At 35.0% G+C, this 22,471-nt stretch overlaps 2 protein-coding genes across 3 annotated transcripts; one reads left to right on the top strand and one right to left on the bottom strand.

Annotated features, from left to right (window-relative positions):
• Nucleotides 1-1,076: 1,076 nt before the first annotated feature.
• On the top strand, nt 1,077-11,200 carry LOC106139582 (glutathione S-transferase 1-1). Of its 2 annotated transcripts, XM_060946174.1 has the most exons (6): nt 1,175-1,236; nt 3,074-3,149; nt 5,396-5,537; nt 9,396-9,596; nt 10,021-10,226; nt 10,885-11,200. In XM_060946174.1, exons 3-6 carry the CDS (start codon nt 5,400-5,402, stop codon nt 10,982-10,984), a joined length of 645 nt encoding a protein of 214 aa, XP_060802157.1. In that variant the 5' UTR covers nt 1,175-1,236; nt 3,074-3,149; nt 5,396-5,399; the 3' UTR covers nt 10,985-11,200. The 2 variants fall into 2 exon arrangements, with proteins under 2 accessions (XP_060802156.1, XP_060802157.1); XM_060946173.1 differs by lacking the exon at nt 3,074-3,149 and having other exon boundaries at nt 1,077-1,236.
• LOC106139573 (glutathione S-transferase domain-containing protein DDB_G0274223-like) lies at nt 10,021-19,689 on the bottom strand. Its single transcript, XM_060946280.1, has 9 exons — nt 19,559-19,689; nt 18,734-18,901; nt 17,896-18,096; nt 17,295-17,500; nt 16,138-16,242; nt 13,644-13,818; nt 13,041-13,241; nt 12,336-12,541; nt 10,021-11,561 (listed from the first exon to the last, which is right to left on the bottom strand). Exons 2-9 carry the CDS (start codon nt 18,872-18,874, stop codon nt 11,450-11,452), a joined length of 1,347 nt encoding a protein of 448 aa, XP_060802263.1. The 5' UTR covers nt 18,875-18,901; nt 19,559-19,689; the 3' UTR covers nt 10,021-11,449.
• Between the last annotated feature and the right edge of the window lie 2,782 nt (nt 19,690-22,471).

The raw sequence follows: 22,471 nt of genomic DNA, 5'->3' as shown, positions 1-22,471 counted from the left end.
TTTGATACTTTTAAACACACACATACCTACAGTTTATAAGGATTCTTATCTCCTACGGGGTAAATAAAGACACCAGTCACAAAACTCGAAGGCCACTGAAATTCAGAGTTAGTGCTGCTAGCCCAATAACAAAAAGACTTGTCTTGGTTGACTTTTCCACCCGACCAAGTTAATAGCTTGATGGATGTGGGTATTCTCTTAATTGCCTTGCGCCATTCACGGGCAAGCGATGTTAAGTCATTCTATACTACTGGGAACCATGACAAACAAAACCTTTGGATATGGACAATATTAGTCACCCAGTCTCCGGCACTCCGGCTAGAGAAGTTTAAGCGATGAAATTGGTGAGCAGGCAATATTCATGAGAACATACCTAATCATGAGTATATATGAAATAGTATAGATATATTTTCAAAATCGGATTATAGTAGATTGTAAGATTTAAAACTTATCGCTAATGCAAACTCTTCCAGTCAACCTTTGAAGATATTGTGTAAAATGTCGTAAGGTACCTACCTTACGACATTTTATACAATATTGGACTTAGTCAACCTTTCCTTTAGAGTTCTGAATCTCGAGGTAGGTAGGTAGACTACAAAAGATAAAATGGCTACGCCATGGTATGCATTTGACTCTGTATACCCCGCTTTTCCATTCGAGTGCTATGATTGCCGCAACCGGCATAGAATTACAAAGGAAATAATATAAATGCAAAGGAAGGAAACACTAAATAAGAATAAGAGTAAACGCCTTCTAAAAATGAATATTTCGAAAGAAGCTTTTGCTATTAAAATTAGAAAAGGACCTCATTTACTTAGGTCTTTATCTATATTAAAAATAAATCATAGACCTATATTTTATGTTTCCACGCGCCATCATTAATTTATAGCAAAATTACTCATAGTGCTATCCCCGGGGCATAAAGTGTAGGTATAATAAAGTTTTAGGTATATTTTTTTAAACATACTAGTGGTCTTATCATTATTATATGACGCTACATTTACAGTTTTATCAAATATTTTGTTTGGTCATGTTGAGTGTAAAAAATATGACTGAACAGGAAAATTCAAGAGCTACTACTTACTGAGGTTTTGTTGACTACATCTTGATACGATGTATGTATAAAAAGGACCGCGTCCCTCCTCCATCAGTTATTGCTTCACCTCACTCCGTGACGAAAGTCGTGCCGGATCAACGCTGTTTTAATTTACCGAAAACAAGTTCAAATTTAGAACCGTAAGTATTTTTTTTTAATAATTCGGTTTTTTTTAAAGTGTCAACCTTTTCAGCCAGTTTAAAAAATATCATACTTATGGAATTTAGGAAATGATGTGGCCGGCAACCGGCTATGATAGTTGGGTTTTTCCCACTATAAATGTTAAAAAAACATGGTCTTGATTCAAAAGTGTGTTACGCTAAATAAATCTTGATTACATTTACTTATAAAATTATGAATTCAATATTTTGTGTATGTAAGTTAAACAATCACATTTTTTTTAATTCTTCTTATATCCTGGTACCCAATATATAGTCATCTTTACACACTAAAGAGGTCCGTATCATGTAAAATGTCGTTAGTCACTTATTTCTTAAAGAAGATAAAGTTTTCAGACTTCAATCTTCTAACTTAAAAATACACAGTACCTATAAACACGGACTGTTAATTATGTTAACAGACAAACTCTAGATATAACGTCTTACAAAACAAAGCGTGGGTGTTTTTTTACTGCTAATTATTTCAAAACTTGAAGTGAAAGGTAACAAGTGAACCAGTTAAATGTAACTATGTAGTGTGTTAAACTCGCAAGCCTACGAAAATTTGGTACAGACATAGAAATTGGAATAATAGAGGACTTTATGTATGTAAACACAAATATTACTTTTTCATTTTAAAATAATTTTTTAATTTCAGTACTGTAAAGTGAACAAAACTAGGTCATGCAGAAAGATTGAATAATTGTTAATTGAAAAAAAGAGTGCGTTATTTTCCCGACAACTTAAAAGTATCTAAATATAGTTAAGTACAATTTGTTTTGTATTATGTAGGAAGGTTTTAATGTCCAAATAATTTCTTTCTATAAATAAAAATATATTCAATTATTTTCCACTACGAAAGTATTAATAAATTTATACAAGAGTAAGCCTTAGCTTGCGTGATAACATGATACACAATATTTCGAGTTAACGCTGATTTTCAGATTCTGATACAAAAACTAGTTAATAAGGTGTTCTACCATAAACCCTAAGTAAACACTACAAATATACACTTCTAGAAAAAAAACCAGCTGTGTATGAATCACATGCCAATTCACGATGATTATCAAGACTTCAAGCCAAGGTTGAAGCAGTAATTTATTAAGTATACAACAGCATAGCACAAACCAATCGAATCAAGAAATCCTATGTTTTTTTTTCTTGCATGACTTTTTTTTATTCATTAACAAGATTTTAAATTTATGAAGAATAGATTCTCATAACTTGTCTACCTAAAGAGTATATAACCGTGCCTACTTACGTAAAACTTAAATTATAAAATTTAAAAAAGGATCTTAAATTAAAATAAATTGTGTACCAGTCCTTCCCTGTTAAAATAATGTCGAAAATAATTAGATATCTAATAATTAAATAAAAAAAAAAAACGCTAAGGGCCGATTTATGTTTGACATAAATAAGGGAATTTTCAACTTATTTTCCCAGAGAGTAGGGACTAACGTCAAAGTGATTATGATGAAACGGACAATATTTTTAATTGATTTTACGATAGTTCCGGTATGAATAAGGGTCGTTAGTAATTGTACCTAAGTATAGGGAATTCTGTGGTTTTGGAATGATGACAAAATTTTCGGACATGTCTATATTTTTTTTTTGTTAAATTCATCATAATGTCGACATAAACCTGCCCGCCGTTCCATATTATTTCAAAATTACGATGCTCAACAGGGTTTATATTGTACCTATTTATTATTATAAGCAGTAACTGAAATTCAACTGATGTACTTTATAATATGCAATAAAGATTTTGAATTTGAATACTTGGCTGTAAATATTCACATCAAATTTGTTTTTGTCCTAGCTTTTTTGCGAGTCACGACCTTCCGTCGGCCTTGGACGCCTTTGAGTGCCAGCGGTTTTGGTGCCGGTATTAACTAGGAAGTGTTTTTTTTTTTCACTTTTATTTATAAAAAAAAAGTAACGTAGGCATGTAACATAAATTGACTGCTTAAATAAAATTGAAAGTAAGTAGGTATTGTATGTATGAGTACTTATTGAAAAATATCATCATCTTTCTGGCGTTAGCATATTTCTAAGGGTTATGAGGGAAGAAAATGTTAAGATCAAATAAAATATCAATTAAAATTCTAAAATTTCATTTATTATTATGGGACATTTCAACATCATTCAATTATTGTCATATCTTTTCTTTCACAGCACTGGTAAACGTCAATTAAATTACTTAAAACTAAATTTACTGCCGCTTCCAAAGCGTCAGTGCAGAAGAAGCGGTAACAAACTGCACTGTAGCATTGGACGAGAGAATACATTGTTTTAATTCAGACAATAAATACTTATAGGTATCTGCATTTATCGATCACTTATCAGTGCAATAGTTTGGCAACAAATATTTTATCATTAAAAATTTTAACATTTTCTAAAAGAAATGTTATGGATTAATAATTTTCTTGATCTCGCAAAAAATTTCCTAACAAAACCACATCTTGTAAAAATAAGGCGGGAGGTCTAACGGCGAATTTCTCTCTACGCAACAAAATTCCCGCGGGAACGAGTAAGTACTTTAAAGGGCTAACCGTTGTGTCAGACAGAAAATTTATTGGTTTGGGATTTATTTTCAATAGGAATTTAAGTATTTAGGTCAAGCTCAAATAAGTTGTAGAATGATTGCATGCTAAGCGGTTATTGAACGCTGTTAAGTACCTGAACTACTCGTATAATACCTTCATGATTATAAATAAACATCGTGAGAAACCCGCACATTTTCAGGCAACTTGCTTACAGTAAAACTATATGGCTTGCTCATACATACAATCACGTCCATATTCCTTGCGGAGTAGACAGAGCCAACAGTCTTGAAAAGACTGATAGGCCACGCTCAGTTGTTTGACTTAGTGATAGAATTGAGATTCAAATAGTGACACGTTGCTGGCCCATCGCCTAAAAGAGGAATCCCAAGTTTGTAAGCCTATCCCTTAGTCGCCTTTTACTACATTCATGGGAAAGAGATGGAGTGGGCCTATTCTTTTTTCTATTGGCGCCGGGAACCACGCGGCCTTTATGGCTTGCAATCTATGGAATTTGTCCCGTATTATATTTAGGTAAATAGCATTACCAAGCAAGGTAAGAAAGTGTTATGGTGGTCAGACGGAAGTCTTTTCGTGTGCTTGTCTGTTCATCTCGCTCCCGGAAAAGTCACAGGTGGACCCCGGGGTCCTTCTAAAGAATGACAAACACCAGGACTGATAATGACAACCTATTATAATTTTAATTTGAATACGCAAGGGCATTCGATGACCTACATTCACTAACCAGGAATTTGATTAATAACTTTTGAATTTAGAATCACAATAAGAGTTGAAATGTCAAAGCACAGAGCAAAGAACCCCGCAATGAACTTTTGCTCTGCACAAAACAATTCTATAACTACTGGTCCTGCCCTGACACGTCGTTAAACACAATAGTCGAAGCCATTATGTTTGAAGGCTAATTCTACCGTCTACCCCTCACTAATCAATCAATTCGATATGAAATGACTAATGGATTTCCTGGTGCGAGTAATTACCGTTGCTACCGTTTCTTAAATGGACGAAGTGACCATATCCAACGATCCAATAGAAATTTCTCGTTGATTTTCACGCATTTTTTCTAAATACAACCAATTTTATTCTTTAAGTACTTGTGCATGTTCACAATTATAAAAAAAAAATTAAAGATCTTCTGATTTTGGGTTACCCTCATTCGTTTATATAATCAAGTCTTTATGCGGTATCCGGTGCCCTTACGCGGTAGATAGAGTCAACAGTCTTGAAAAGAGTGATAGGCCACGTTCAGCTTTATGGCTTGATGATAGAATTGAGATTCATTTAGTAACAGGCCGTAAGCCCGTCGCCTAAAAGAAGAATCGCAATTGTATAAGCCTATCCCTAAGTCGCATTTTACGTTATCCATGGGAAGTATGTCCTATTCTTTTTTATCTATTAATGCCGGGGCCACACTGCAATACAACACACAAAAAAAAAATTTCGATTTCTGTGGAATACCCGCTCCTCACCTCATGCCTACCGTTCTCAAAACTCTCTCAACAGACTTCTTGAAGTTGCTAATTGCAGTAAACGAACAAATCAATCAGGCCAGTGAACGAATTCTTCAATTCTTCCTCCAGAACCATGCCAGATCTGTACTACGTTCCCGGTTCAGCCCCCTGCCGCGCCGTGCTGCTGGCGGCGAAGGCCCTCAACGTCAACCTGAACCTCAAGCTGGTGGACCTTCATCATGGAGAACATCTTAAACCGGAATATTTGAAGGTTGGTCGCTGATACTTAACGTTTAAAACGATGTTTGACTTGACTTTAATTGGTGACTGAGTAATGAAGAAGGAACTTTTATATGATGTAATAAAAGCATCAAAAATTTTGTGGTACATACCACAAAATTCTGGAATTTATAATTTTTTCACAAACATTTGTGAAATTCATCACTAAGAAGTAAATTTAAAACTTAAACGTGTAATTAATAGATGATGATTAAAAGAAAAATAAATTGAAAATAACTTAAACATTTAAAAAGTTCTGTTTATGATTGGAAAAATTATAAATTCCAAAATATATTCTAAATATAGAGCTTGTAAGGCGGAATAAAAATATAAGGTAGGTACCTACGAACTTAAGTAAAAAAAATAACCAATATAGGTACATAATTAAATAACTATTAAAATTAGAATTCGAACAGGAAAATATAATTAGAGGCTAGAAGAACACGTCCTTTACAGAATCCGTTTTCCGTTTGTTTTTGTTGTAGCTGAATCTATCCAATTAATGTGTGTTTATTTGAAAACATACCTACACAGGATAAATATGTGTAGAAAATATACTCAATTTTAATTACTGTATGTACCTACATGGAACTTCTAAGCTATGATAGTATACAAAAAAAAGACATGTTGATACTTGCCCACAGAAATCTAATAAATATTATTATGATTTCTGCACTGTTTTCATGTAGACCCGGTGTCCGTTCCACAGGAAAAAAGTAGTAGATAAGTTAGTCGATTAAGATTTAAACATATTAACGGTTCAGAATACGTTTGATAGTAAAGTTAGCTGGACCTACCACACCACAGATTTAGAATTTCTGATATTACTATCACATACATACATACAATCATCACCATCGCCCAAAAGAAGACTTATTTTCACATAAGGTAGCCTATCATGTTGTCTATAAACATATTATTTCAAAAGAATGTATACCTAAGTCTAACTCTTAGACTGTTTCTCTCTTAAATTCTAATAGTTTTTCCTAGACTAAACGAAGTAGGTACTTCACCTAAGAATCTATGGCACTCGGCCAGCAGTTCCCGTCATTAATATTATACCAGAAAGTAGTATTTACAACGAGGGGACGCATAAATTTCAACTTTACAACCATAGTTTTAAGCCACTTAAAGCCTTAGCAGTTGTCAAGGCTGAATCAGATTGGGATGATGTAATTCTGCAGTTAGTAAGGTCGTTGAACTTTCAAGGGAATTTGTTTGTACCCATGCCGCCATAACCGTTGTCTAACAAAGTACGAGATTTATCTATTTGAATATATCTATTCGGACGAACTATTCGAATCGAATAATGTGAAAATAAAAAGATATATACTTACTTACTAAAAATAGAATAAAATACAAAATTCAATTTCAAAGTTGGTCACTTTGACCCAAAGGAATGTCATAAAGTAATCTGGAAATCTTAATTGCCAGATACTTCTCAGCTACCTACTATTCATTTAATTGAAAAGTAGCTATTTTATATAAAATTTAATTTTCACTAAGATTTAGGAAGTTAAATGCAATTTTATTTGTTAGTGATTTTGTTCTTTAGGCAGTAAGACACAGAAATCCAAAAGTAATAGGTATGAAGTGGAAAAAAATATAATTTTTAGAACTACATTTATATTCTACCTGTATATAAAATAAAAAAAAATACCTATAAATAAAGTAAAAGGAGTTAATTCAAAAGAAGTAGGTATTAAGTGAGGGATCATTGCTAGTGTAAATATGAAGTCCCTGACTAGCCCTCCGGGAAAGACACGCGGTGTACCTAATCTGTTTCATGCTATTAGCAATTTGAGACGATGAGGCTCTTGTCCTAAAGTATTATTCAACTTTACGACTTCAACAATTAATTATTTTCCTATCGTATGTTAATGACGTAGATTTTCTAATTTAGGAGTTCTTCCAATATAGGAGTCATATTGATTTTACTGTACCTACCTACCTTAATTAAACTTCGCTTAGTGATTACTCTTATCTATAACCTACTTTACTGTCTCTTACATTATCATATCATTTTGTTTTATAAAAATATCCAATTATTTTCTTGATATGTTATCAATATCATGTGGATATTTTTATTTCTCATTTATCAATAATCCCCCAACGAATTAATAAATTTAAGCCACATACAGTTTAAGAGATGTCAATAATAATACAATACAACCGTAGAATACTTACAACCCTATTGTTGTGTGAATGATTACATTTTCTTACACACGATTGAATATTTGTATCAAGATTGAATATTTATAGTTATATAAATTCCTTCATTAATATTTATAGAGGAATCTTTACGAGATAAGTCTTTTTTATTCATAAAGTTACAAGTATAAGTAGGTATAAATTTTTTTAATGACGATGACAAACAGCAGTGACAGAAATAAGAATCCAACGACGAAATATTCAACGCTGGAAATTGTAGCACGCACAATCCCAAAAGACCGGTTCGTTACGAAATTACGAAAGTAATTGTTGCCGGCTTAACTCCGGGGCGACGAACTTAGCGAAAACACTTCAATCTTATCATTACGTGTCTCATTGTACGCTTGTTATGTAAATATTGAGTGTAGAACTATGTAGAATGCATTAAGGCATTACTTTTAAGTAGGTAAGTGAGATAGCTATGTGAAAATTGACGAATATATGTTATTTCCGAGTGACTTTAATGGCACACCCTTAGAATTAGGTATTTCATGAAAGTCAAATTATTGTGATTTCTATGGGCACTCTCTTTGTATTTGTAACAATATTAGAAAATATGTGTGTATTGACCACAGAAATCTAAATTGGTCGGATTCATATCACATTGAAATTTTGAGGAAAACCTATGCTGATTATTGTGAAAATTTTCCATATCAGCAACTATGTCTACTCTAATTACTACACAATCAAAGCTGAGTCATCAAAGCTGCGTGCGACTGTTTCTATTTGGGAATAATCAATCAAATATTATCAGAGCGGGCCATCCGGACTCGATCGATATTCGATATGTCGCCGATATTACGGAGGAATATGTAAACGTTACTATCTGTACAGGAAAACATACAATAAACAATATAAATGAGCTTTCTCTTCAGCCAAATGCCTCTAGTAGACGCAGAAAATTTTAAATGCAATATTTATTAGATGCATCTGACAGATCAAATCAAAGCGTATGAGTCCTTTTACGTTCTCAACTCAACTTTGGCTTCAAACAAGATTGAGGTTTGCTAAAGACAGAATGCTAAATATTTTTTTATCACTAGATAGTATAAAACAAAGTCGCTATTTTAGTCTGTTTGTCTGCATGCTTAAATCTTTAAAATTACGCAACGGATTTTGATGCGGTTCTTTGTAACAGGTAGAGTGATTCAAGAGGAAGGTTTTAATGTGTATAATAACATTTATAATTTTGCACCCGTGCGAAGCCGGGGCGGGTCGCTAGTTTATTTATAACTAGAGGCCGCCCGCGACTTCGTCCGCATGGAAACCCTATCAATCCCGTGGGAACTCTGAGATAAAAAGTAGCCTATGTGTTATTCTGGGTCTTCAGCTACCTACATACCAAATTTCATGGTAATCGGTTCAGTAGTTTTTGCGTGAAAGAGTAACAAACATCCATACATCCATACAAACTTTCGCCTTTATAATAGTAGTAGGATCACCTGCTGAAGGCGTAAAGTTTATGAATAACTGCACGCCTAATTTCATTGTATTCTGAGCTTTACAATTGATGTAGTCATATCTATACTAGTATGATACCGTCTTCATCATATACATACAGACTAGATAGAGCCAGCACAATCTTTTACATTTTTTTCACTTTTCAGAAACAATCTTTAACAATGACTTTTCTCTCCAGCTTAACCCCCAACACACAGTGCCCACATTGGTAGACGATGGCTTCTCCATCTGGGAGTCCCGGGCCATCATCGCCTACCTGGCGAACAAGTACGGCAAGGGCAGCCCTCTGTACCCTGCCGACCCCAAGGCCAGGGCTCTGGTCGACCAGCGGCTGTACTTCGATATCGGTACACTGTATCAGAGATTCGCTGATTACTTTGTAAGTATCCTATAGATTTTTTACCTGTTATTGGTATACTTATATATTTTTTTCTCTGTAATTGGGGCAGTTAAAGTCTAGTTGATGATTTGTGACACTGATCCACTGATGATGAATTTAGTGAGAAGTCTTCCGGTCCTACTGAACTTGAAGAAATTTCATATGATCGTAAAAATGAAAACTCATATCACTATATCAGTGTTCCGAAATTACAGAATTTTTTCTTCTGCGAAATATTTTTTCACATAAAAAACTTGCTAAATCAAATCTTAAAAATCTTTAGGGATCCCAAAATACGCAAGTCGTTAAAATTTTACCACAGAAATTATTCTAAGAAAAGCGTTCATGGCTTGGACTTTACTGCAATAAATGAGTCAGTATGTCTCCTTTATCATTATAATTAATAATTTTTATTCATTTCTAGTACCCACAAGTGTTCGCCAACGCACCAGCCGACAAAGAAAAGGCCGGTAAAGTCGAAGAGGCTCTGAAACTGTTCGACCAATTCCTTGAAGGACAGAAGTTCTCTGCTGGCCCCAACCTAACCATCGCTGACTTGAGTCTCATCGCCTCCGTCTCCAGCTTCGAAGCGTCTGATATCGACTTCAAGAAATACAGCAATGTCAAGAGGTATTTAATAAACATAAACCTATTTACTGTTAGATATTAACTGCTCGATTGTGCAGTGCCGTGTGGTTCCCGGCACCAGTACAAAAAATAATAGGACCACTCCATCTCTTTACCAAGTATGTCGTAAAAGGCGACTAAGGGATAGGCTTACAAACTTGGGATTCGTTTTTTAGGCGCTGAGCGTGGCCTATCAGTCTTTTCAAGACTGTTGGCTCTGTCTACCCCACAAGGGATATAAACGTGACCATATGTATGTATGTAACTGCTCGATTGTGTCGTGACTGGTGAGAAGATGGAAGAGATACTATTTTTATCGCTTAGGGTCAAAGAGAGAGTTTTGTATGGGTGATTTAGGTATACATGTAAAGCGTTAAGTTCCTAAAATATACACCTGTTTATATGGGTAACCTTACCCAGCTTGTTTATCCGGAAGCAAAGCAGATCCGTCCTTTATTCTACATCGGCGTAAAAATCAGAATAATATAGGACTTATTTCGAATTCTGTGGACATCTGTACCGTCGAACAAATCTTTTAATGACATGAGTGAATTATCGTGTCACAGAAATATAAATATTTTTTGATATTTATGAATTAAATCTCTGAGAATCTAAAACTCAATATTAGAGAAATTTAATGCCATAATTTCTTTTATTTCAGATGGTACGAAACAGTGAAGTCGACCGCCCCAGGCTACCAAGAAGCTAATGAGAAGGGCTTGGAAGCCTTCAAAGCACTGGTCAACAGTATGAAGAAGTAAAAGCATCCAATCATCATCTCTCTTTCTAAAATCTTAATCTTAATACTTTCTCTTTCTAAGTGGTCATTTTCTCAACACAGTTTAAGTTCTACCATCAAAAGATTTTGATCTAATTTGTCAGAAATTTTATGATCTACTTGTTGGATGTTGATTAAATCTTATAATTAAGTAACATAAGATAATTGTTAAGTCAAAATAAATATATTTAACTTACAACTGACTTTTATTGCTTTTAAACTTTAGGTACTATTTATTTTTATAGAGACGCATGACGCTGGCAATTAGCTCTGTAAATGAGTAAGAAAAAGTTGACAGACTTGTTACCTACGGATAGCAATGGTTTTAATCAAAATAAAAATGATCCATTTTCTTTTTTTTTTTGGAAAGAATTATATGCTTCAAAATTTAAAAATATAAAGCTAGCTAGCTATATAAAGATAAATCAATTTAAAATTATAAAAGATATCACAGTTCAGTCTTGGCTTTAAGCTGATCAACGAGATTCTTGAATATTTTCACACCTTTCCCGTTCGCCTTCTCGTAGTTCTTAGCGGTCGACTTGACCAAATCGTACCACCTGAGAAAATTATTAATTTTAGATAATCTTACACACAGATAATCTTATATATTAGATTTTAGATAATCTTACGTCTTACAGCTTGTATAAAGAGAGTTATGAATGTGGATGAAGCGAAGGAAGTATGCAGAGATCGTGGCAAGTAGAAAGAGGTAGTCTCTGCCTACCCCTCCGGGAAAGAGGCGTGATTTTATGTATGTATGTATGTAATCTTACACATATAGTTGATGTGTTAGAGCGTCGGCAATAAGTATCACTGTGATAGACCCGACAATGGCAGATGACACTGCTGTCTTTCCAATTCTACTTCACTAACCTTTTTAGAATAAACTCCCAAGCAATTGTTAGATTTTTAGCTTCAAACACAGAACTCATAATAAAAACAAATATTATTAAATAGATTTCTGTGGATAAATATATCTTGGTATAATTTCGATGAACCGTTCAGTTAACATACATATAATCACGTCTATATCCTTTCAGGGGTAGATATAGCCAGCAGTCTCGAAAATACCAATAGGCCCCGTTCAGCTGTTTGGCTTAATGACAGATTTTATTTTGAGAATAAAGATTCAAATAGTAACAGATTGTTAGCCCATCGCCTAAAGAAATAATCGCACGTTTATCAACCTACTAAAATATACCTTATTTCGTAATACATGAAAACATTAGATACATATCTCTCGAGCTAAAGGAACGACCATTTTCTCAGGCATTGCCTCACTGTACTGCCAAGAAATTTGTTAAATTAACTGAAACAAAAAGTAAACTCACTTCACAACATTAGGGTATTGCTCCAATGAAATACCAGCAACATCTATCGTTGACACCGTGGCGACCAAACTCAGGTCTGCTAGCGTCAGCTGTGGCCCAGCGGCGTAGGTCTGGTCTGCCAGGAACGTGTTGAGGAAGACCAGGGCTTCTTCCAGCTTCTTATGCTGTGCTTCGTCGGCTTTTGTACCCCCGAATAAGGTTGGATACTGGAATAATCGTACGATATATTACAATTATCAAAACACAGTAGAAGCGTGCTGGGCCCATAACCATTTAAAAGGCTACACGCCTTTAAAAGGCGCCTTTTAAGTGGTTATGGGCACAGCAACGTTCGCAACAGACGGATTTTATTCTATTTTCAAATGTAGGAAGTTCAAATTTTGACACTACGTTTCGATACACACTCTAACAGTAACATCATCAATAGAATCGATCTCTAGATTTATTTGGTGGAAAAATTCCGTAAATAATTAGTTCTGGAGGTCACAAGATGCTTATTTTCAATTATCTGGCAAACAAACGTGTTGAAAGATTTTTTGTTAAAATAGATTTTATGAAGGTTATGATTATGATAAGGTTCTTCATGGGGTTTAAAGTTTTGATTCAGTCAGATAAACTAATAATTTAATTATCGAAAAAATGTAATCAATCAACTGTATTCGTAAATAATTTCAAATGCGTGTGATTTCGAGGATTTCTACTTACAAAATAATTTGCGAACCTAGGGTACAAAACCCCAAGGTCGAAATCCAGCCTCTGGTCTACTAGGGCTCGAGCCTTCGGGTCTTCAGGGTATAGTGAGCTTCCCTTGCCATACTGGTTCACCAGGTATCTGCTGATGGCTCGTGATTCCCACAGAGAGAACTCACCGTCAACTATGGTCGGCACCGTGTGTTGGGGATTTAACTAGAAAGGTAAATTATTGACAAGATGAACAAGAGATCATCCATAGAATTCGGGATACATTATTTAATAAATAAAAAAAAATCATATATACATTATAATCACGTCTATAATAATCACGTCCCTTGCGGGGTAGACAGAGCCAAGGGTCTCGAAAAAACTGATAGACCACGTTCAGGCTATTTAGCGTTAAGATAGAATTATGATTCAAATAGTGACATGTTGCTAGCCCGTCGTCTAAAAGAAGAATCTCAAAATTTATAAGCCCATCCCTTAGTCGCCTTTAACGACATCCATGGGAAAGAGAAGGAAAAATCCTATTCTTTTTTTTTTTTTTTTTTTTTTTTTAATTGGTGCCGGGAACCACACAGCAAAATATACTTATTAAAAAAAGTCCATTGAGACCTTTAAGAATTCAGGTGTGAACTGTTCTCCGGCCCTCAAGTCCACGGGCATCAGGTTGAGATGGACGTCCAAAGCTGCAGCCACCAGCAGAACCAGGCGGCACGGCGCTGACCCATCCGTGTAATACAGGTCTATTGGCATCTCGCTGTCAGCTGTCAAAGATACTGGTTTAAAGCTGTGTCATATGATTAATTATCTATGAGTGTCAATGTCATTGTCAAGAGAGAGAATAAAACAGTTTGTAGCGGGAATATAGTAAAACAATTTGGGATGGCGTCATCATGCAACCGAAGATCGAATGTGTTTTATTTCATAAATTCCTATATGAAACAAAAGCCCCTTTGTCAAAAACCTCAGCAATGTAAGAAGATCCTCTAAGAGCGTTAGAAATGGAGAGCGTCAGTAGTCGAAAGGTGCTCAATGCTAGGATTTAACAATGCGTGTGGGTTTAAAATCCTAGCACGAACCAATTACTATTTCCTGTATTATGTACATTAGTTTGAGTGCTAACCGATGCTCTTACAATAAGAGAAAACATATATACATATAATCATGTCTATATCCCTTGCGGGAAAGACAAAGCTAACAGTCTTGAAAATACCGACAGGCTACGCTCAGTACTTCGGGTAAATGATAGAATTGAGACTCAAATAGTGATAGGTTGCAAGCCCATCGTCTAAAAGAAGAATCCCAAGTAAGCCGATCCCTTAGTCGCCTTTTACAAAAAAACAGGCTACATGGAAATCTATAGATACATTTAAGGCTACTGAAGTGTTACTATGATCCAATATGAGTTAGGTTCACCAAAAAATGTGGGGAGGTCATATGGGAGTCTCTTCGTGCAAAAACCTGGATCAATCCAAGATCATGGTCGTAAAAGCTTAAAAATTTTAGGCGAAAGACTAGCAACCTGTCACTATTTGAATCTCAATTCTATCATTAAGCCAAACAGCTGAACGTGGCCTATTAGTCTTTTTAAGACTGTTGGCTCTGTCTACCCCGCAAGGGATGTGGACGTGATTGTGTGTGTGTGTGTGGTAACTCCTGTAGAGTAGGTAGCTACGTATAGGAATGTACAAAATAAACCTAATTTGAAATGCAAAAAGGTATTTATTTTACTTGGCCAACCGATTTTATCATAATTTGAACATTAACATTTTAGGAATCTACTTAGGTAGGCTTAGACTTTGATAAAAATGTAAGCTATCAAGAAAATTTATATTATATGAAGGTCATATAGTACAACTAGCTGTGCTCGCGACTTCGTCATAGTTATTTTTGGCATCATTACCTAAAGCCCTCAAGGATGAATAATTTACCCCGTTATTTTTATACATTTTCCATTATTTCTTTGCTCCTTATAGTTGCAGCGTGTTATATAGCCTAAAGCCTTCCTCGATAAGTGGTCTATTCAACACAAAAATAATTTTTTAATTCGAACTAGATTAGCGCGTTAAAACAAACAAACGCTTCAGCTTTATAATATTAGTATAGATAAGACGATCCTAACAAAAAATAAATGACAATCATCGCTTAAATGACATACCTAATAATTGTAAATATTATCGAATAAGTACCTATAGTAGTACCTATCTATAATGTGCAGCTTTGTATATCATCATTGGGGAAAAAACTTAATAAAATACACCTATAATGCTTATTATCTAGGCAGGTATAATAGCCAATAGTTTAATTAGAGACTCCAATGCTTGATTGTTTTTATAAAAGAGTCTTTTACCTACACACTAAATATTATAAAATCAACCACGTTTTAAACAAAAAAGTGACCATTTAACCATTTTTATATGTCAAAACAAAAAACTACATGAAATCGGAAATAAATTATCAAAACAATGATAATATAAATAAAAGAAAATAAAATTAACTCACGTCAGTCTCTGGGCCTTTCGAAATGACACTAACGTTGTGTTGTGTCGACGTGGCTACAGTTGATAAGTTATCCGGCTTGCCTTGAAACTTGTGTTGGTTTTTTTTTGGCAAAGTCTACTCGATAATGAGAAATGCTTTGCTTAAAAATTCAAGACATCAAAAAGAGGGGAGTGTGATATCTTCTTTATACCTACTTATGTTATAATTTTGTGTTGGTGTTGTTCATCCCGTTAAAATCTATAGTTCCCGTGGTATTTGCGAAAAACCTTTATTCGTTACAAGTGGCGCTAAATTCATGCATTTTGTAGATGGCCCTAAATTCACGCGGTCGAAGACGCGGGTAAAAGTATTCTAAAATTGAGGGTGTACTAAATAAAAAGATGTGTGTTTATTGTCTTGTTACATTTATTATAAAATATAAAAAAAAAATGAAATATACGAACATGAATGCTATGATACTTTTAATTAGGGAAGCACATATTAGGTATTCTGTGCCGGAAAAATAAAAGGATCTTTAATACCTCACAATTCACAGGTACGATTTTTGGGCTAAAATTAAAACTTAACATGAACGATTAACATTAATAATATTACTATTCAGTGTTTTATCTTAGCTTTAAGGTTGTCGAAAATTTCCTTGAAAATCTTCACACCGTTGCCGTTAATTTCTTCGTAGTCTTTAGCTGTAGATTTCACCAACTTATACCATCTGTAAAGAATAATAAAAAACATTTAAACAATTATTATTATGCGAGAGAAAAAGCAGCACAAATTCATGCAGTTAAACAATGAGTTTTTCATTTGAGACAACGGATAAATACCGCGAATACACTGTCACTGAATCTCAAACGTGGCCTTCGAATCTTGTGACTGCCGGCTCTGTCTAACCCATAATGGATAAAGATGTAAAAAATTTGCGTTTTTGTACCTATATCGTGCCTATGACATATCGTCCTAAATTAGGTCAGCTCACAAAATGGTGCCGCGCAGTGGTACCTACATATATTTATTACGATTATACTTGTAAACGAAATGGGAATTATCTATCTTTTTGGAAACTCTATCGATTAAAGGAGAACGTCGTTGGTCAAATCGGCAAGGAGCTCGGTTAAAATGCGTAATGCGCATAAAGACACAAGTTCAAATCCCACCTCGACCATGTACCAAGGACTATTTTCGAAGTTATGTAAACGTATATTAGTTTGAATTCCTTTGAATACTAACCGATGTTCTAACGGTGAGAGAAATCGTCGTGAGGAAACCTGCACTTCAGGCATCTGGGTGTGGAACCATGATCGATCCGATAAGGGTTAGGTGTCAGATAGGAGTCGCTTCGTGTAAAAACCTGACTCACCTAATATAGGTCCCATGGTCAAAGGCATACCCCGGGCTCCTCTCTAAAAGAGTAAGGATGCAACCGTTAAAAGTCAGGAGGAGAAAGAAGATTCTAAACTCTATCTGCAGAATTATTAATTTTCCACTAACCTTTGGATATTTGCCGTGTGGTTCCCGGCACCAATACAAAAAAGAATAGGACCACTCCATCTCTTTCCCATGGATATCGTAAAAGGCGACTAAGGAATAGGCTTACTCGTATAAACTTGGGTTTCTTCTTTTAGGCGATGGGCCAGCAACCTGTCACTATTTGAATCTCAATTATATCATTAAGCCAAATAGCTGAACGTGGCCATTTAGTCTTCAAGACTGTTGGCTCTGTCTACCCCGCATGGGATATGGACGTGACCATATGTATGTATGTACCTTTGGATATTAGGATATGGGTTCAAATCTATGTCGGATATTTCAATAGTCGACACTGTGGCAACCAACGCTAGGTCAGCTAAGGTCAGATCGGAGGCAGCAGCAAACTTGCGTCCCTCCAGTAATACGTTGAAGAGCTGGAGTGCTTCTTGCAACTTCTTCAGTAAAGCTGGATCAGTTTTTGCTCCATACAGTATAGGGGGGTACTGAAAATATAACATGAGTTGGTATATTTTTATAATAAATGAATGGATGTACATAGTCTCTGGCTACCACTCGGATAAAAAGTAGAAAATTTCACGGATATACAATATATGGTTTAGATCAAAGATGACCCGTCTGATGGTTTGAAATAAGGAGTTTGGTTTTTTTCGGAAGACTTACAGCGATCAAAGAACGTATAACAAAAAAACTAAAGATAGAACAAAACTAAAAAACAACTAAAAACAAAAGACAATTAAGTAAAAGATAATATAATGTTTTAACCAACAGAAATCTTAATAGTTAATTTGACATTTCCTTGTATAGGGCCTCCATAATAAAATTATTATACTAAAATCGTTTATATAAAAATAAAAAAACAAAAAATGTGAAAACTTACAAAATAATCTGCGAACCTAAGGTACAAAACTCCAACATCGAAGTCCAACAGCTGATCCACGCGTGCCCTGGTCTTCGGATCCTCAGGGTATAGCGAGCTCCCCTTGCCGTACCGGTTCACCAGGTACCGGCTGATGGCCCGGGACTCCCACATGACCAAGTCTCCGTCCACTATAGTTGGCACAACGTGTTGCGGGTTTAACTGCAATTATAAGATACTAAATCAATCTAAAATACTCTTTTAAAGTATTTATTTTTCCAATCAGTTCAAAACTAAAACTGTAGGTACCTAAGAAAAAATATGACGGTCTCTGTGGCGCAGCAGTAGTGCACTTGTCTGTGACACCGAGGGTCCCGGGTTCGAATCCCGGCCAGGGCATGATGAGAAACGAACTTTATTTCATAAGTATTTATTATAAAATATACTTAGTATCGTTGAGTTGGTATCTCGTAATACAAGTCTCGAACTTACTTCGAGGCTAACTCAGTCAGTGTAATTTGTCCCGTATATATTTGTATTTTATATTATATAGGAGATATAAAGAACAAAAGTATCGAAATTTGATAAATGTGATTTCTGTGGAAAATATTTATGTATACTTATCTAATCTTACTTTTATATTTTATTTAAACTCTATTTTATGTCTTTGCTTGCTCCCATTACCGATATAATTGAGATCGAAATAGTGACAGGTTGACAGCCAATCGCCTAAAAAAAGAATCTGAAGTTTGTAAGCCTATCCCTTAGTCGCCTTTCACGACATCCATGGGAAAGAGATGGAGTTGTCCTATTCTTTTTTTGTATTGGTGCCGGGAACCACACGGCACAACTCGATTACCTTCAAAAATTCTGGATTGTACTGTTCTCCAGCGATGACGTCCACCAGCTTCAGATTCAGGGGTACATCTAATGCGGAAGCCACCATGGACACCAGGATGCATGGCGGCGACCCAGTAGTGTAGTACATGTCAATGGTCATCTTGGTTTTTGGAGTATCTAGGTTCCTCTGTAATGGACGGTTATCTATTGAACAAAGTCTATGTGGTTTTGAATGATAACGTTATTAGCTAAGTGTGTTTTAATGGAGCAAAATGAGAGTCTTTATAAAGGGTACAATGAAGTTAACTGGGATTTACTTCATATTTAATTTTGATGGCTTCTATATAGCACTATAGAAGCAATCAAAATTAAAAATAACTTTTCTTTAGTCGCAGTCGGGTTAAAAAAAAGCAACAAAATGCAACTGAAACACGCAACGATACAGAACATTACGTGAATAATGTTTCTGTCAAATACTAAGAAATCAATAAACAGAATAATTAAATTTCTATGACGTATTTATTACTCAGTAGCTGTGCCCGCGACTTCGTCCGCGTGGAATAGTTGTTTTGGGCATCATTGAAGCCCTCAAGGATGAATTATTTTAAATCCTCAAATAATTTTCCCCGCTTTTTTTTCACATTTTCCATTATTTCTTCACTCCTAATAGTCGCAGCGTGTTATATAGCCTAAAGCCTTCCTCGATAAATGGTATAATCAACGCAAAAAGAATTTTTCAATTCGGACCAGTAGTTCCTGAGATTAGCGCGTTCATACAAACAAACTCTTTAGCTTTATAATATTAATTATAGATAATAACTATAATAATAAACAAGTTATTCACCTTACCGTCGTGCTGTTCTTTAACGTTTGCCAGATAAACTGGCGTCCCTCGCGTTCTTATATCATAAAAACTCACTTATCTAAATTTTTCTCGATAACTTCATCCAACAAAAACACCAGCCTTGGTATACAATTGCACAGTATTGTGACATTATAGTTAATTTATACAGGGTGACATTTAAAACATACATACATACATACATAAAATCACGCCTCTTTCCCGGAGGGGTAGGCAGAGACTACCTCTTTCCACTTGCCACGATCTCTGCATATTTCCTTTGCTTCATCCACATTCACAACTCTCTTCATGCAAGCTCGGCGGTTTCGGGTACTTTTGACCTGACCCTTTACCAGGACGTCCTTAATTATTCATTTAAAACAACTGCATCCATTTAAACATAGACTATACCCATGCTTCTGTGCCGTTTGAGCCTATTTTTATTTTAATTAAACGTCATCATTTTCACATTTAAAAACCCTCAAAAACTAAGTCACACGCTTTAATATAAACCAATACTACAAAAAGAAATTAAAACTAAACATGTAAATAAATGTCTGAAAAATAAATTATTTTTCTAGTATCAAGATCAAGTAAAGTACAGAGTTGTCGAGATCGCTCAGCTGAATGAATTGTGTCGTTGGCCTCTGAATCTTACGCGTCGCTTTTCCGCCGGCCGCGGTGATATGACGTATTTAGGATTGTGGATTTTGATACTTTTATTTTTTTCGTACTTTCTGAAATATGAACCGATAATTTTCTTTTAACGTTTTTGAATATCCTTTAGATGAGTACACTTAACAGTTACATTTATGCAGTTGAATTAAAAGTCACCCTGTATACAGGAAGATGTTTTTTGTGAGGTGTCACTAGGTAAATACAAGGTACAGTCAACTGCATATCAAGTTAACCTTCTTATTATGGAACTCAATGCGCGGTTATACAGGCGAGTTTACAATGAACTTGGGTAGGTTGAGATGCTGTTGATTGTACGTACATTTTCACTACTTGGAGGCTTTCCATATTGGAAACATTGGAAATGTGCCTAAACGAACGTAACTTATTCTTGGTACGTTCGGTTATAACGTAAGTTCTTACAATAAAATTACAGGCAAGTCCAATTCGATAGTATTATTCCATTGCAACTTATATAACAAATGCGAAAGTAAGTCTCTTCACTCGTTATTTACGAACAAATCGTCTTTAAATTTTGCATATATATAATTAAGAGGGAAAGAGGCGTGGTTTTTATGTATGTATTGTATGTATGTTTATAATTAAGAGTCTGGAGAAGGACATTTTCATCTCGGAAAAAAATATTGTGGAGCTTTGCGAAAAACTGTGTTCTTTTTGTAGGTGTAAACTTTAGCAGCTATAAACTTGTATATGTCATGTCTGATAGCCTAAGTGTCAACAAACATTAAATAGTTGTCCATTTAAATAATATTATTAAGACAATATCGCATAGCAGTGTACGTTAGGTATTTAGATGTATACTCGTAAATAGAACTAATCTTTATAATAAGTCTTTTGATGAAGATAATGGGTAATCGAAATGATTCATAATAGTACTATGACTGTATTGTCGATTGTGTTATGTATTTGGATCATAGGTTATCGCTCCAAGAGCGAGAAGATTACGCTGATATCTTTGATATGATTATAGAATAGAATAGATTTACTTTCAAAATTGGATACAAGGTATCACATACTGATGTGACATAATTTAAATCAAATTATATTTACTACTGCTTCCAAAGCGCATGTATAGAAGAAGCGGCGGAACAAACTACACTGTAGCATTTTCACCGGACATCAATTTACAAATATAGATCTCTTAAATCTAAATCCATGGGAAAGAGATGGAGTGGTCCTATTTTTTTTGTATTGGCCGGGAACCACACGGCATTAATCCATCTCTTTCCCATGGATGTCGTACAAGGCGACTAAGGGATAGGCTTACAAACTTGGGATTCTTTTTTTAGGCGATGGGCTAGCAACCTGTCACTATTTGAATCTCAATTCTATCATTAAGCCAAATAACTGAACGTGGCCTATTCAAGACTGATGGCTCTGTCTACCCCACAAGGGATATTGACGTGACCATATGTATGTGTATGTAATTCTAAATCGTGGACGAATATTAAGCACATTGTCTACTTTAAAAATTTTTGTATACCTACCAGTTTTTAAGTTGAACCAAACCTAACACACCTAAGAAAACCGCATTCAAATCAGAGCAATCCTTTCGGTTTGCTAGATCAAACATAACAGACAGACAGAAATTTTCAAAATCACATTTCTGGCTTCATCTGGTCTCGTCATCATCACATCTTGAGTTTTTGCTAATAAGCGCAGACATCAGTCAATTACTATTAATTATATGGATACCTGAAGTTAGTATCTACGGGTACCTACTTTAGTTTTGGGAAAGGTATCTTCGAGCGGAACTGCACCTTATTTAATTTTAATTACATACATATAAGTAAAAAAAATATTGTAAGAACCCCTGATGTTTGGGTCCAACTGGATTTTTTCCCCAACTATCCAGACAACTTCTCCGAGAGCGTCGCTGGTTCTAAGTTATCTGTTGCGCAATATTTTGAAAAAGGGTAAAATTAACACGGTCGATTTTTTATAAGATCCGTTGTTAGTAGCGTACATTCAGATCAGTGTAGAATTACCACTTAAGTTCATGATAAGTACGCCAAGCAAAAGGACACAGCCCCACGACGGAATATTTCCAAGAAAATATGGCAAAATTCTAATAAAAAAATGTAAACAACAACATTAATCTATTATGTCTAAGAAGTTAAACAATTGTAATTATTTTGTTGTGATGAGGAATTTTAACAACAGCCAATGAACAGGGGCGGATTAACACATTTGCCGCCAGTAGGCTGTTCAAAGGGGGTC

The sequence above is a fragment of the Amyelois transitella genome, chromosome 10 (genome assembly GCF_032362555.1).
Source record: "Amyelois transitella isolate CPQ chromosome 10, ilAmyTran1.1, whole genome shotgun sequence".
Lineage (NCBI taxonomy): Eukaryota > Metazoa > Arthropoda > Insecta > Lepidoptera > Pyralidae > Amyelois > Amyelois transitella.
This window is presented reverse-complemented; position numbering and strand designations above follow the sequence as displayed.

What these genes read in the sequence shown, in the direction of transcription:
- LOC106139582 (XM_060946173.1), top strand. Translation starts at nt 1,118, where the DNA reads ATGTATAAAAAGGACCGCGTCCCTCCTCCATCAGTTATTGCTTCACCT. An exon ending in AGAGATTCGCTGATTACTTT is followed by an intron (nt 9,597 to 10,020) that starts GTAAGTATCCTA and finishes ATTCATTTCTAG; the next exon opens with TACCCACAAGTGTTCGCCAA. An exon ending in AAATACAGCAATGTCAAGAG is followed by an intron (nt 10,227 to 10,884) that starts GTATTTAATAAA and finishes CTTTTATTTCAG; the next exon opens with ATGGTACGAAACAGTGAAGT.
- LOC106139573 (XM_060946280.1), bottom strand. Translation starts at nt 18,874, where the DNA reads ATGACCATTGACATGTACTACACTACTGGGTCGCCGCCATGCATCCTG. An exon ending in TTAGGTTCGCAGATTATTTT is followed by an intron (nt 17,501 to 17,895) that starts GTAAGTTTTCAC and finishes TTATATTTTCAG; the next exon opens with TACCCCCCTATACTGTATGG. An exon ending in CAATACCCTAATGTTGTGAA is followed by an intron (nt 11,562 to 12,335) that starts GTGAGTTTACTT and finishes TAATTTTCTCAG; the next exon opens with GTGGTACGATTTGGTCAAGT.